Source organism: Anser brachyrhynchus, assembly GCF_964034855.1.
Source record: "Anser brachyrhynchus genome assembly, chromosome: 1".
Classification (NCBI taxonomy): Eukaryota; Metazoa; Chordata; class Aves; order Anseriformes; family Anatidae; genus Anser; species Anser brachyrhynchus.
The window spans coordinates 77,409,310-77,423,633 of record NC_137694.1 but is presented as its reverse complement, the minus strand read 5'-3'; the positions used below and the strand labels follow the sequence as shown (position 1 = coordinate 77,423,633).

Below are 14,324 nucleotides of genomic sequence, written 5' to 3'. Positions count from 1 at the left end.
TTTTTGTTTGTTTCATGTCCAGTATTTGTACTGTTTGTCTGTTTTTAATATTGTATAGTCCCTGACAATGATACTTAAAATCAATGACAAATAAATAAATAAAAAAGAAAAAGGACAAAAAAACAACAATAAAAATCTCGTTTAACGGGACTATACAGATACTAATCCTTTTTGTTTCCTTATCCAAGAACAGCTAAAAATACTTATTCTTCAGAAATTATGGTGTGTGTGTGGGTGTGTATATACACACACAATTACATGGCAATGATAGTCTAGTCATTTTCGAAAATGTTAGGAATAAAGTTAACATGTATGAAGTCCAGTATTATTTCCAGATCTCCCTGTGTTTGATTAAAACAAGTGACTACACTTTGGTGTATTTGTACAATCTCATTCATGTTTATTAGTTGCTTAATGAGAAGAAAAAAGAAACTAGCAAGGAATTGTGTTTAATTATTTAGAATTATTGTGACAGAATATCACTTAGCTGTTTGCACTGTAGTGTGTTTTTATTTCATCTTGCTCCTGATAGTTCTTTTTTTTTCTTTATCCTTAGTGATTTCGTAAACTTAGGTGCTTATTTTTGCAGGGTCTAGTTAGCTCTGATAGTTTTAGAGGCAGTAAATAACAACAATAGTACATTTTTAGGCATGAAGCATTACCAAGAAAATCTGATTCACCAGTATTGTTTAATTTAGGAAAAACACAATCTGGTAGGGGCTTAATTTTTACTTCTGTGATTGCTTCGTAGAGCAAACAACACAGTCATACATATAACCTGCATCTTGCCATGCTCAATTAAGAGTACAGTTCCTTGATTACAGATCCTTTGGTAGCAAAGATGTTTGCATATCTGTTAAACTTAATAGCTCTTCAGACAAACTCCTGGAGTGAAATATATGAAAAAAAAGAAATAGAGTATTATCCTTTTATGCAAAACTAGAATTTACTTGTTGTTTTCATTTACAAACAATCTGCAGGTTGTGTGTGTGAGAGCGTAGTAGTCAAATAAGTGTGGCAGTTTTAAGTGGTGAGCATTATTCCTTAGCTTATCTGAGTGAATCAGATGAGTGAATATTCCATAGTATAATTGTTAAAATAATTACTGTGTTTTTCAGAGTTTATATTTCAGTTCAAAGGATTTGCATTGCCTTTGCAATTTTCTTTTTAGTTCCACTCATGCAATATATAGCTACTGCTGATATTGTGTAGCGTCTCCTCCCAGTGGTTAGGAAAGGTGATTTAGTTATTCTGAAACTATTGGAAAGGCAGATTTTTTTTTTTTTTAAACTGATGCAAGTACACATCTCTTACTATAGAGGAATCTAGCAGAGAGGAATTGTTTGACAGTGTGGAATTCATGGTGACTGCAGCCCTTTTATATAAGGATTGAAACTGATTATGTAGAAACTTCCTGTGAAAAGCACAGAAGGTAGGTAGGTATTTATTGAAATTACCAGTACAACTGCCAGTAGTGACAGTTGAGGAAAGGGGAAAAAAAAAAAAAAAAGCTTTTTCAAATGAAAGAACTGCAAGCCCAGGTCTAAGATCTACTTTCTATTTAGAAGCCTTTTAAATTCAGGACATGAGGAAAAGGTCTTAGATCAGGAGGTTTTTTATCCAAATCTGTAATGCTTAAAGATGCTGCTAGTCACTTAAACAAACAACAAAAGAAATTCCCAACCACTCCCTTACCCTACTGCTTTCACCCAAACACGTTAACTGTGATACTCAGTGTTTTTTTCCCCCTGAAAATTTAAGGGGATAATTTGTCTATTTTCAATGACTTTTATATAATTTTAAATCAAAGTTTCATTACAAATGATAATATATGTTTTCTTGAATGTTTCTATTGAATGTCATTTGTACTGGTACTCTTCAGGAATGGGCAGTGGGAGTGCTGGAAAAGAAGGGGGGCCATTTAAAACTCTTTTAAGACAGCAGACTCAGTCAGCTCTGGAACAAAGGGTAAGGCATTTTATACTTACATTTCTGATCTACTAACCTGAAAATTTAGCTTGTAAGTTAAATGTTTCCTCTTTCTGTTTAAAAGTATGCATAATTTTTATGTTTGAAAACTTAGTGTAGATGTTGAATGTTTAATAGCCTTTTTAGTCCAAACAAAACAACACCTGAATTCTAATATATTACTAAAGCATTAAGAGTGGGACAAATAAACATAATGTGTGTATATTAGCAATTACACTCAACTGATTATTGTTGGTATTACAAGAAAGTTACCGCAAATGTTACTGATATTTACTAAATTACTGATGCATGTGTCATTTTAATACTTTACTGTCATGTATTTAGTTAAATTTTTATAGAAGCCAAACTCAAACATTGAAATAGTTTCAAACAAGGTGAAAATCCCATTTATAACTAAGAATACTTTTTTGGTTTGGGGAAAAAAGAAAGTTGGTGCATAGTTTAGCATTGTTTCTACTGCATGAAATGGTATGCATGTAGCCTTTATAAGATGGTAACCTAAATTCATTTCCCAAACAATAAAAGGTCTTCGTATGTTTACAGGCTTTGGAAGAATCTCTGTAGGGCTAAAAATACCACGTGTTACTATGCTGTCAGTATATTATTGAATATACAGCAGTATAAAAATAGTGGTTTTAATTTTTTAATTAAAAAAAAATCCTTGCTACTTTTATTTTTATACTGCTCTTATCAAACTGTTGTGTTATTAGTGAGGTGTCTTGGAGGAATAAATGCGAATCTTCTCCTGTCCAAGGAGAAAAATTCTGTTTTAACTTTTTTGATTATCTGAGCTACTTATGTAGAACTTATGTACCTTTGTTGAAAACAATATCAGCTACATCTGTAAAACAGAAGTGAATAGTTATTATTTTGAGTTAAGTGGATGATTTTCTTCTCTTATTTTGTGTTGTTCATTGCTAAGGGAGGATCGCCTCATAGGTTCTGTAGAAGGCGGGTATGTTCCAAAACATTGTGTGACTCTTACTGTAGGCTTTTTCCTTTTTTTTTCTTATTTTTATTTTTTTTGGTATTGAAGATCTCTGAATAATAATTTGGAATCTTTTGATTTTCTTCTTTGTGAGGTTTCTGCAGATTTCTTTGGAATCTTGTTTATGCAGGATTTTTCTTTTGTTTTTTTGTTTAAGTATTTATCAGGTTGGTATATTTTGGTTTAATTTTATATTTTGCATGCTGATACATTTCAGTTATAATTTCTCCTTAAATACAAATCCATGGCTCTGCTTTTAATGTTTTAGAGGAGAAAAAAACCTTAAAAAAGATCTTTTTATTTTACCTTTTTCAGCTAGCATTATAGATATTTCATGGCTTATCTGTTATTTCTTTAGGAAACTTTTTAAAAGTAATTAAAAATACAAAATAAGGACAGATAACATGTCTTTAGAATTTGAATGATTTGTGAATTGTTTTGATAAGACCTGTACATTGACTAGTGGAAAAAATACCGTAAAATCGAATAGAAATATGTTGAATCTCTTCTTAATGATAAGATGATCGTGATGTAGCAAAGCATACAGACTCTTAATTGATATAAAAAAAAAAATTGTGTTCCTGTTGTCTTTCTGAAAATTTCGGGTTGGAATTGGTTTTGCTACAGTTAACTCTCTTTCAGATATTCAACTAGAAGTTAATAACAGGGATGGGGAAAGACATTTAGCTCCATGTCTTTGGCATTCATAAGAGTTTTTTTTTGTCTGTTTCAATATTACAAATAGAGTGCATTCTAGTTACCTGTCTGGATTAGTTAAGGTAGCATGTAAGGTAAAGTCTAAAATCGATGTGTGTTACCTTTCCACATGTATTAGATATCTAGTTAAATTCTTTTGAATCTTAGCTATAATTATTTAGGTATATGGCAATGCTAAACATTAGAAACAATTCATTTAACTGGGTATCTTCTCAGTTTTTTTAATCAGTGTGTTTTTAGTCTGTCACTTAAATAACCCTAACTGCAAACCAGAACAGATTTTGCTAGAAGAGTAATCTTATTGTTACTGTTTCTTCTGGGAAAATCCACCTGCCATGGAAAACTCATATACATGTTATATTTTATATTAATGTATTTTTAACAATTCACAGGGTGCCTGTTGATAGCAGTTGTAACTATAGCACAGTTATCTGTGTACTTTTATATGTGTACTTTTATCTGGAAATGTATATGCTGTATTTCTGTCAGCAGGCAAAAATTTACCTGTGTTTTCACGGAAACAATCAAGTGCTGCTCTTGATTGTAATTTGTATCTGTGTTGACTCCAACTTGGACAAATGCTGTTACTCCTCCATATTTGCATTCTGCAAGTGCTTGAGAGATCTTTACTGCCGCCTTTACAAAACAGAGATCCACCGATCTTCATTTGCCAAGAGCACTGCTAGATAACTGTTGCTAGAATGCAGTTCTCTGTGTGATTCTGCTGGCTGCAATGCTGACTTGAGCAACTTTTCTTTCCAGCGACTTGTTACTACTATCTAGGCCATCCCCTCAGTTCAGTTGAAATACAAAGTATAAGATCGTTTGGGGACTTCATGAGAAGGCACATTTATTTACATAGAATAAGAATAATTGAAGCAGGAAATTAACAGTATTTGAATATGGATCAGATCCGTATACTGTGGCTCAGCCGACAAAGCTCTATGAAAATACCAGCATTACTAGCATTATCTGAGGGAGTGGTACAGTGTTGGGAATGAGTGAAAGGCTGGAAGGAAATCTGATATCTGCTTCTGTGGCACTAACACCGAAAGATGTGTCTATGTAGCCTTGTTCCATGTGCTTTTTCATCATTTTGTGTGTAATGTATGTAAAATGCAGCTAAAATACTAGCAATACATGTATGCATACACACAAGCATTTTAAAACACTGTATTAAACATTACATTAACTTTATTGTAGCCTTAACAAACTTTCTCCAAACTTTCTCTGGCTATAAAATCTCTGTGTAGTTGCAAGGATGAGATCAGTGACATCTTTCAGAGACTATGCAATCAGTAACTGAAGTGACATAGCAAATTAGAATCATGTCCTGATTTGGAAGGGACCTACAAGGATCATAGCGTCCAACTTCTAATTTACCAATTAGTATTGATAACATGATTGACTGTGTTCAGTTGTAGATTGGAAAATCAAAGTCAGGGTGTCTTCTCTCACACAAGAAGATGCTGTGTTTGTGCCACCATGTTTTAAAGGTAGTCCCTTGCAAAGTGTAGGAATAGAGGAAATCTCTAATACGCAAGTACTGCAACTGTTTCTTAGGGAGTCTGTTTTCCATGCAATGAGTATAGCTTTAAAGTGTTGAAATATTACAGACTACCACATGTAGTTGAGGCTGAATCTTGTATTTGAGTAATACGATAATAATAAAACCAAAACCCTTAAGCTTGGGGGAGAAAAAAAAAAAAGGCTGTCATACTAAGTGACAGCATTCTGTGTCAGAAGGTTTGAGACACGTTAATGGAGTAAGAATATGTTGGAATAGTTCAGTGATTCAGTTGTGTAGATTTGTTTGTGGCTGAAATTAACCGATCAGATACAGGTCTAATTTTAGCATATATCATAACATAGACTTCCAGTTATTGATATACCTGACTGTATTGATTGAGACAAAGCCATGTTATTATTTTAAAGTTTTATTCCTAGTTTGTGAAGTGGAAAATCAGGCAAACTGGAAATCTCAATGTGTTAAAATTACTTGCACTATAAAGCCTTATGAAACTAAATCACAAATTTAAAGTAACTTCTGAATCTCTACAAAAGCATTGGTTTGTATTTTAGAGTGTGGAGTAAAAACGTTCACTTTAAGTGTGCTGTAAGTATGAATATATGTATGTATAAAACATAAATGTAGTATAGAATGGAACTTCATATAAATGGCATGCATTAAAATTTTAAAAATTATTTCTGTAGTTCTGGGAAAGCTAGCTATTAATTCTTAATGTTACAAATGCAGGATAACTATATTCAGGGGACAAAACAAATCTAGGATATATTTAAGTTATGCAGAATAGGTGCCATAGAATTAAATGGAAAAAAATATTATCGCTGTACTTGTGAATCACTGAACAGTTGATGTAGCAAGCAAAAATGAAACAGTTCTGACAAAGTCTTGCTGTACTGGAATTTTTCCTTTTCTTGGCATGAAAACAGTACAGAAAAGGAGTCTAGATTGTGTTGTAGTCAGGGTTTTCTGGCTACTCTGGTGACCTGCAAAGCACTTTGTGCTTTGGTGCAACCATCTGGTGGAATCTTTTCTCTAGCCCTCTTTAGAGATCCACTGATGCTCCTGAAGAAAATTAGCCAAGCAGCTTTGCAGAGTCCTGTGGTGAAATATTCCTACTTTTTAATTGCTTCATAAAATGCGCATGCAGTATTTTTTTTATTTGCTTATGATTGTTGATACTATTGTTACTACTGATTACAAAGTTTGTCTCAGTTTTGAAATTCTCTAAAATAATTGAAAATCCAGAAAAATAGGAGTTTGTAGGATCTTTTAAGAGTTGTAAGAGTTTAAATAACCTTTGTATGGGTGGTAATAATCCTGAAGTGTTCATTTTTAATCTACATTGGGCTTTTGCTTAAGAGGATTTTTCATGCCGTGTATTGCTGGAAGAACCATGATCTTCATTTAATCTGCAGCATGTACACTATTTAGGTAGAGGCTCAGTTGCACTGTACTGTTGCAAGTGCTTCAAGTCTGTGAGAAGGGAATCTATCCTGTACTTTTTCTCATATAGAATGACGGTGTTTATTTTTTCCATTTAACCATTCATCGTGACTACACAAACCATGATTGCACGATTTTTCTTTTTTTTTTTTTGCATCTGCATTTAGAATTGCTGAATATTAATCTGTCACCTTTCCCCCATACATACGCTATAATATATATAATAGATATTGCATAGAGTATCTCTTTAGAAAATATTCCGATTTGGGGATTCACCTCCCCTGAGTATGAAAGATTTATTTTCTGTCATGTATGTCATGAAAAACTGTTACTTCTTACCTGGCCTCGTGTATAACTGTTCTCAAACAATTGCCGAAACTTAATGCCTCATTTTATTTATGAATTGGTAAAACCCACCTATGTAAATGAAAGTGGAATTGAATTTCTTTTTTTTTTTTAAGAACTTAGTTGTACTTCAAAGACTTACGCTTTATTCTATGCTATATTTATGAGACATTCATCATTCTTGCAAAATTACAATTAGCTTTACACTGTGCTTCAGGATCAAACTGCATTCAGATGTAACAATAAACCCTAGAATTTGGAGGAAAGTATTCCTTTATTTTTTATCAGCTAATAAGAGTAAAATTATGGTGTTCTGCTGCCTCCCAAAAGTTAACCAATAACACAAATATATGAAGTTTTGATCATTAATTAATGCTATTTTGGGATGCAGATCTATGGGGGAAAAGTATTTTTACATTTTTAGAATCTCTCTACTTTTACTATACTATTGGTATATGAAGATGAATGGTTACACAGTGCTTAGTAAGCCTGAAGGTATGTTTGGCCCAATGTAACTGCTTTGCTTGTATTCCAGAGGAATTACCAGTTCACTGCATGTTTATTGGCAACCAGTATTGGTTGATAAGCAGTCATTTGATATGTTTTATTTTATTTTTTACTCATAACAGGAATTTCCGTTTTTTACCTTGACGGCCTTTCCACCAGGCTTCCTTGTCCATGTTGGTGGTGTTGTCAGTGCACGTTCTGTGAAGCTCTTGGATCGCATTCACAATCCTGGTATGTTGACACAAATCTTGCCCAAGTCCAATTGCAATACTTATAATCTTTGAAACTTTATAGAATACCAATATTATAATAGATGCAGATCTCTTCTAACAGTGTATATTAAAAGCAATAATTTAAGCGTGAACAATAATAGTCGTTCAGAGGGTATGTCTTCAGTGAGAAATCTCTTAGCAAGTTAATGAAATTATAAAGTACTTGAATCCAGTAACTTCACCAAGAACTGTCTCTGAATTATTGAGGGTTTAATTATTTTTTGTCTACTTCCAAATATTAAAACAGTTGTCCATTCAAACAGAAATCAGATTAAATGCTTGAAGTGTTTTCTAACTTTCAGCTCCTTGCACTTCTTAAGAACTAATTGCAACAGTTTAGCTCATTATGTGTTTTTTTAACCTCAGTTGATAAAACGTTTACAGTGTAGTTTCTGTTCTTACTTAAAAACATATACATAACAGTCGTTTAATATTTTTATTTAATATTTACAAGGGAACTCCAATAACAGAAAGTGTATTTTGCATGTCCTAGTTCTGAAATCAGAATTAAGTGGCTGCTGACTCTGTTATATTCACTGAGACAAGCAGAGACACTATTTAAAAAGCTGGAGTTAACAAGTGCATTTAAAATCCGGACAGATGAGAGACAAAAATAGCACCTATAGTGGTTTTGCATGCACTGGCCAGGAGTAATAAAACAAAGTTTGTGCAAATGCATCTTTAAAAAAAATAAATCTTTTTCCTGTTCTTTCCTCTAAGGCAAGTAATTCTTGAAGCAGGTAGATTGTTACTGCAGTAAACTGACAATATGAAATAAAATCACAGACTTAATTTGTATTCAAGAAAACTACGTTAGGGTTTTTTTAAAGCATCTGAGTACATACTACTGTTCTTTTTTCTTCTTTTTAAGGTGCTATTTATAAAAATGGAGAGGAGATTAAGATAAATATCAACATATAATTTACGTGCCCTTTTTTGCCACAAAGTTGTCATAGACTTCTGTATTTTTGACACATGTAATACAGATCACTTATGAAATTTACTATGTGATAAATTTAAGACAAAATGGAAAAAAATTGTTTACGGTCAGGAGTTTTCCAAAATGATATCTTCCGTTATGTACTCTTATTTTTTGCCTACTGAGTGAAAGCAGGATGAGAAATAATAGAAGTAGAGATGCATATCTGCACAACTAAGTAACATTTTGCAGTTTTTTGTGGGATTTATAGATTGCTCCTGACAAGTGAATGTAAGATGCATGATACTTCAAACTCATTGTATTTCAAAACAATGAAAACTGAAAAAGGAGAATGAAGGGACATGGCAACGGAGGGGAAGGTGAAGAAGTAAGGAAAAAAAATCTTATGCAGTGATGGTCATACTAAGCATTTGAATCAAGTATGTAAAGTATTAAAGGAGTTGCATAAGCTGTCAAGTAAATATGCAGGAAAATATAGAAGAGGAAAGAACAATAAGAGAGGTTGTTTGAGAACATAATGATTACACAATAATTGCTATATGCTGTACACTTTGATCACGCCTAGTGCTAGATTGCTATAGCATGCTCCTTTTTTCCCTTTCTATTTCAGCCTCTTATTAACTCTGCTGTCTGTGTCTTTCCAGTTCCTGTGGAGTGGTGTTGTCAATTGTGTTCTTGTTGGTAGTTTTTTTTCACTATTCTGCTCCTATAACTGATCTACTAATTTGCTGTTTTGAACTCAGCCTTTGTCGGAATTATGGGTAACACAAGATCATACAAACTGCTAGACTGGAATAGTTTCAATTCAGGTATTTTACTAGTCATTTGGTACTACATACGCTGACAGAAATTATGGCAGCTCAGTGAAGTTCTTAGAAATGCTGTAGGATATTCATTAGGTTAATGCTTCAAATTTAAATCTGTTTAACCATCAAATGCCTCAATGTATTACTTGTTAATGTTGTTAAAGGCTTTCTTTAAAATTGCAAAACATTGTTTTAGTATAAAATAGCATTACTAAGATTATAATAATATCTGAAAAGCTGAATACTCATGTTCTCAGTAGCTTTCAGCAAAGTGTTTGGAAAACAAGTAAGTTAGGGAAAGAGAACAGGTTCAGGTTCTGATTTATATAGTGGGAATCATGTCAGGTGTGACTTCTTTTTGCATGGGCTTGTGCTTTCTTCAACAATGGCTGTACTTCTGTTTGTTTCAGGAAATCAATGAATATGTTTATTGTAAATTTTAGAGATAAATAGACTGAGTGAATGAGAAATAGACAAAATTTACTAAGAGGACAAGCTGCTTAAAGAGGATTGTATGTAGTCCAGAATTTGTTGGTTCATAATTCCTGTATTGTAAAATGCATTTAGCTTGCAGGTCTTACAACGTAATTATTTGAATTTCTAAAATCACTTCAAAACTTAATGTGGAAAAAGCCCCAATGTTCTATTTTTTTTTTTTTACCTGCAGTTTTAGGGATCAAAATGTGTACAGCTGCAGAGAAAATGGAAGAGCTGATGGTACAGTTTGCATAAAAGCTGTATAGAGTACTGGCCTCTTCTGGCAAGAAATGAAGATGATTCCCCCCACTGTTTCTCTGGAAACAAAATACTTTGGAAGAAGCAGAGGCATAACTTCTCTATATGTAGTATCAAAGTCAGCAGAGCTTGCCAAATAGTAAAGTTTTTAAAGCTGACACAGTAAAAGGGTAGAAAGCTGACCTCTGTTCCCTGTCCCCCCCCCCCCCCGCCCTCCCCCCCACCCCGAATCAAACCTGCCTTGCTGTTACTGCGCTGTTGCAGTATGTATATCACATGCCTTTGAAAATTATCTACAGTCATACTTTAAACTTTGGTTTAAACTATCTGTATACATTTTTCATCTTACAAACAGTGCAATTACAGTTAGTATGTGAAACAGCTTTTTTTTGTGTCCTTGTTCCTTGCCACATAACGCGTCCTGGAAAATTAGAATTGAGAGTTCATTTTTTAAATTTGTCTGTTCTCAAACGGTCTTTTAAATTGAATTTTAATTTCCATATGCAAATAATGTTATGGAATTTCCAGATTTATTATTGGTGTATCATGGCCTAATCTAAGGTGTTTAAAGGTGTAGAAATTTCACATCTTTTATGCTACCTTGAAAAGTTTGAATTAATTGTTGCTTCTTTGATATAGTGTTTAGGAGGATGTTACGATGGAAAAACTTATGAGAATAATGGAGTAACTGAGTTGTGTACAGACGCTAATATATATATTAAGCTAGGCTAGAAAGTGATCCAGAAATGTAAGCCTTTGAAGCTAAGGAAAAGCTAGTCTCGAATTCATTTCTTGATGAATTATCCAAAACAGTAGTCTAAATTGTTTAGAGATAACAGGAAAGAGAAGGCATATGGCTGTTACGTGCATTTTATACCTTGAGGTGGTGGTTATACAAAAATTTTGGATTAGAGAGGCCTAAATTAAAGTCTAATTTTAGAGTTAATACCTCTCTTAAGAACTGTCTGCATTTCTGTTGCCTTGAACATGGATCAGCAGTGCTCTGCTAGCAGTCTTGATTTATCTTACTGGTCAGGGACTGAGCCGGTCATGCCTCATATTCCTGGAAGTACGTTTTCTTTTCATCCGTTGGTGTGTTGCTGAGCAAGAAGAGAGGAAAAAGGCAGTAGATCAAGTGTTATATATCAAGGTTGGACATGGTGGTTAGGGACATGGTTTAGTGGGTCGTATCGGTGCTAGGAGGATGGTTGGAAGTCTTTTCCAGCTGTTATGAATCTATATGTACAATGGATAATGAGTTTTGTAGTAGAGTTTAGATTACATGCATTAATCCTGTCTTAGATTGAAATAAAGAATGTGCTGTGTAAATCTGCTACTATTGAGAAATCACTGCAGGAGATTTCTGTTCATCTCCCCCCTTCTAGAGCTCGCTTGCCGGCTCTGTTGTTGCTTGCTAATACTTGGCCTGAAGGAGAGCAAAGAGTTGTGTTGTTTTTTTTAATACAGATTAAGGAAAACATTACTACATGTTTACATTGCATTCCTGTCAGCAAGAATGCAACCAACAACCATAAGTAGGCTAAAATTATTTTCCTTTTTGAAAGTGTTCAGACTTCATTTAAGCTTGTCATGTAACTTGTGTACAGACACTAAAGAATATGGAAGGATATTCCTTTTTTATTTTTATTCTTTTTACTTTTTAAATGGGGCTTTTTTGTGTAAGGTACAACAGTATCTGATGGTGGTAAAAAGTTGCAGAGATTTGAGAATGCTTGAAAATCAAACGTGGAAGTAAAGGCTGATTGTTGGATGATACTTAAACATCTGGGAATTGTATATAGTTCAATGACATAATTGTTTAAATGTTTGTAAAGAGATGAAAAGATGATGATCAAGATGAACCTGCAAAGTAAAAGTAGAGAGGTAAGGGCACAAATTCTTAGAAAAGAGGGCACATAATGCAAAGGAAAAAATCCTGTGGTGCTGTCACTGGAAAAGGGTGCTGATGATACACTGTAAATATAAAAATGTGGAAGGAAACCTGGGTCCACAAGACTTTGTTACTTTCTCATTAAAGTTAAATGTAGAGAAGGAAAGTTTCTTAGCAAGTAAGAGGAACTAGTTGAATAGAGACCCTTCTTGCATACAACTGTTTCATAGACTAACGTATACGGTGTGCTTAAATAATTCCATTTTTAACCTCCTCATTCAGGGAGCTGCTCCAATAGTGCTTCTTTGGCTCCAGTAGTCAGAAACATGGAAGGAGAAAAGATGTTTAATAAAATTCCCAAGGATCTCTTGAGTGCTTTGTGTGTTATTCCAGACTTGTTGTTGGAGTGTGAAATTCTCCAGAATGCTAGTTTTGTGTGTGGGGAAATGTAAGAGGAAAGCTTGAAAACATTTTGGTTCTGAAATGGAATGCTTTTCTTTACAGAAATACAAACATATGGTGAATGTGCAAATTACATTTCATACTGTTGCTTTCTGGGATGTAAATGTGGCATACTTGAAAGAATGCAGTAGAAAATGTCAGAATGTTTCTGTTAGTGTGTAATATGGCTATTGTTCAGAACCAGCAGGCAAGGCAGAATTTTCAGCTTGACCTCTAGCTGTTTCCAGAAGAATCTCCAGATTGACTTACGTGTGTTGATATAATAATGGGTAAGGCAGATGTCGGAAGGTTTTCTGAACAGGGGGAGGAGTAGTAAAAACTACATGGTACCTGAATGGATCTTTAGCTTTTCACAGTTTATTAGTATGTCTATTAGTATATGATGTTTTTTAGTATTACTTTCCTCTACTTTTTTGCAAACATTTCAAAGGAGTGAGTAATTCCAAATATTTTTATAGTTAACGTGGATGGTTTTTGAATACTCTTTTGACGTAGGTATACCCTTAATTACCCTTAAATTAATGAAATAATTTTCTTTGGGATTGTGTGTTATTTTTCATTTAGAGAGTTTTGAGTAGATTCAACATAACTGAACAAAGGCTGATCATTGTCAGAATGTAGAATTTGTCTTTGATCTTTTAGTGTGCACTTGCAGCCTAGAAGGCCAACTGTATCCTGGGCTGCATCAACAGAAGTTTGCCTGCAGGCGAGGGAGTGGGTCCCCTCTGGGTCCCCTCTACTCTGCCCTTGTGAGGCCGCACTTGGAGTGCTGCATCCAGCTCTGGGGCCCCCAGCACCATAAAGATGTGGACATGTTAGAGTGGGTCCACAGGAGGGCTGTGAAGATCAGGGAGCTGAAGCACCTCTCCCGTGAAAAACGTCTGAGAGGGCTGGGGATGTTCAGCTTGGAGAAGAGAAGCCTACGGGGAGACCTCATTGCAGCCTTCCGGTACTTTAAGAGGACTTACAAGTATGATGGAGATTGACTTTTTACACAGGCAGATAGTGATATAGGACAAGGAGGAATGGTTTTAAACTAAAAGAGAGGAGATTTAGACTAGATGTTAGGAGGAAATGTTCCACTCAGAGGGTGGTGAGGCACTGGAAACAGGTTGCCCCGAGAAGCTTTGGATACCGCCTCCCTAGAGGTGTTCAAGGCCAAGTTGGATGGGGCTTTGGACAGCCTTATCAAGTGGGTGGCGTCCTTACCCGTGGTGGTGGTGGTGGGGTTGTAACAAGATGGTCTTTAAGGTCTATTCCAACCCAAGCCATTTTACTGATTTTTATTTGCAGAAATATTTTTAGTGGTTTTTGTAAGTTCTGAGTTTTTGCCTCTGTTAGTGTGGTCTCGAGGTCCTGAACTTGCTCCAAAAGTGACTGTAGGAAAGACTCATTGGATGTAGAAATTTAGAGATGGTTCTTCTGCTAGCTTGTCTTTAAAATCAAAACAAAAATAAATGGTTGTGAGTGTATAGAAATAATGTATGCAGAGGTTCTGTGTATGTAATGCATAAAAGCGTGAGGAATGTAAACAAGGAGTAGGAAATGCAGAGACAGTATTCCTGCCAAATAATGCCATCTTATTTCTGCAATTGTACAGTGAGGTAGATTGTCTGCATGGCAGTCAGCAAGAAAGCAGCAATCCTGTCTGTGAACAGCTGTTTTTGTTGAGAGATTAATGTTTTTGTTTGAAACTCCATA

The 14,324-nt window shown here is 34.5% G+C and overlaps 1 protein-coding gene across 22 annotated transcripts in view; it reads left to right on the top strand.

Moving 5' to 3' along the window:
- C2CD5 (C2 calcium dependent domain containing 5) overlaps positions 1–14,324 on the top strand; it is a 67,840-nt gene that overhangs the window by 16,722 nt on the left and 36,794 nt on the right. For 12 of the 22 annotated variants that reach the window (XM_080596951.1, XM_080596938.1, XM_080596952.1 and 9 more), the window contains 3 exons: positions 1,883–1,968; positions 7,640–7,748; positions 9,473–9,538. In XM_080596951.1, the coding sequence (XP_080453077.1) occupies positions 1,883–1,968; positions 7,640–7,748; positions 9,473–9,538 (261 nt within the window). The remainder of the gene's footprint in view (positions 1–1,882; positions 1,969–7,639; positions 7,749–9,472; positions 9,539–14,324) is intronic. The other 10 variants (XM_080596953.1, XM_080596947.1, XM_080596945.1 and 7 more) reach the window with 1 other exon arrangement.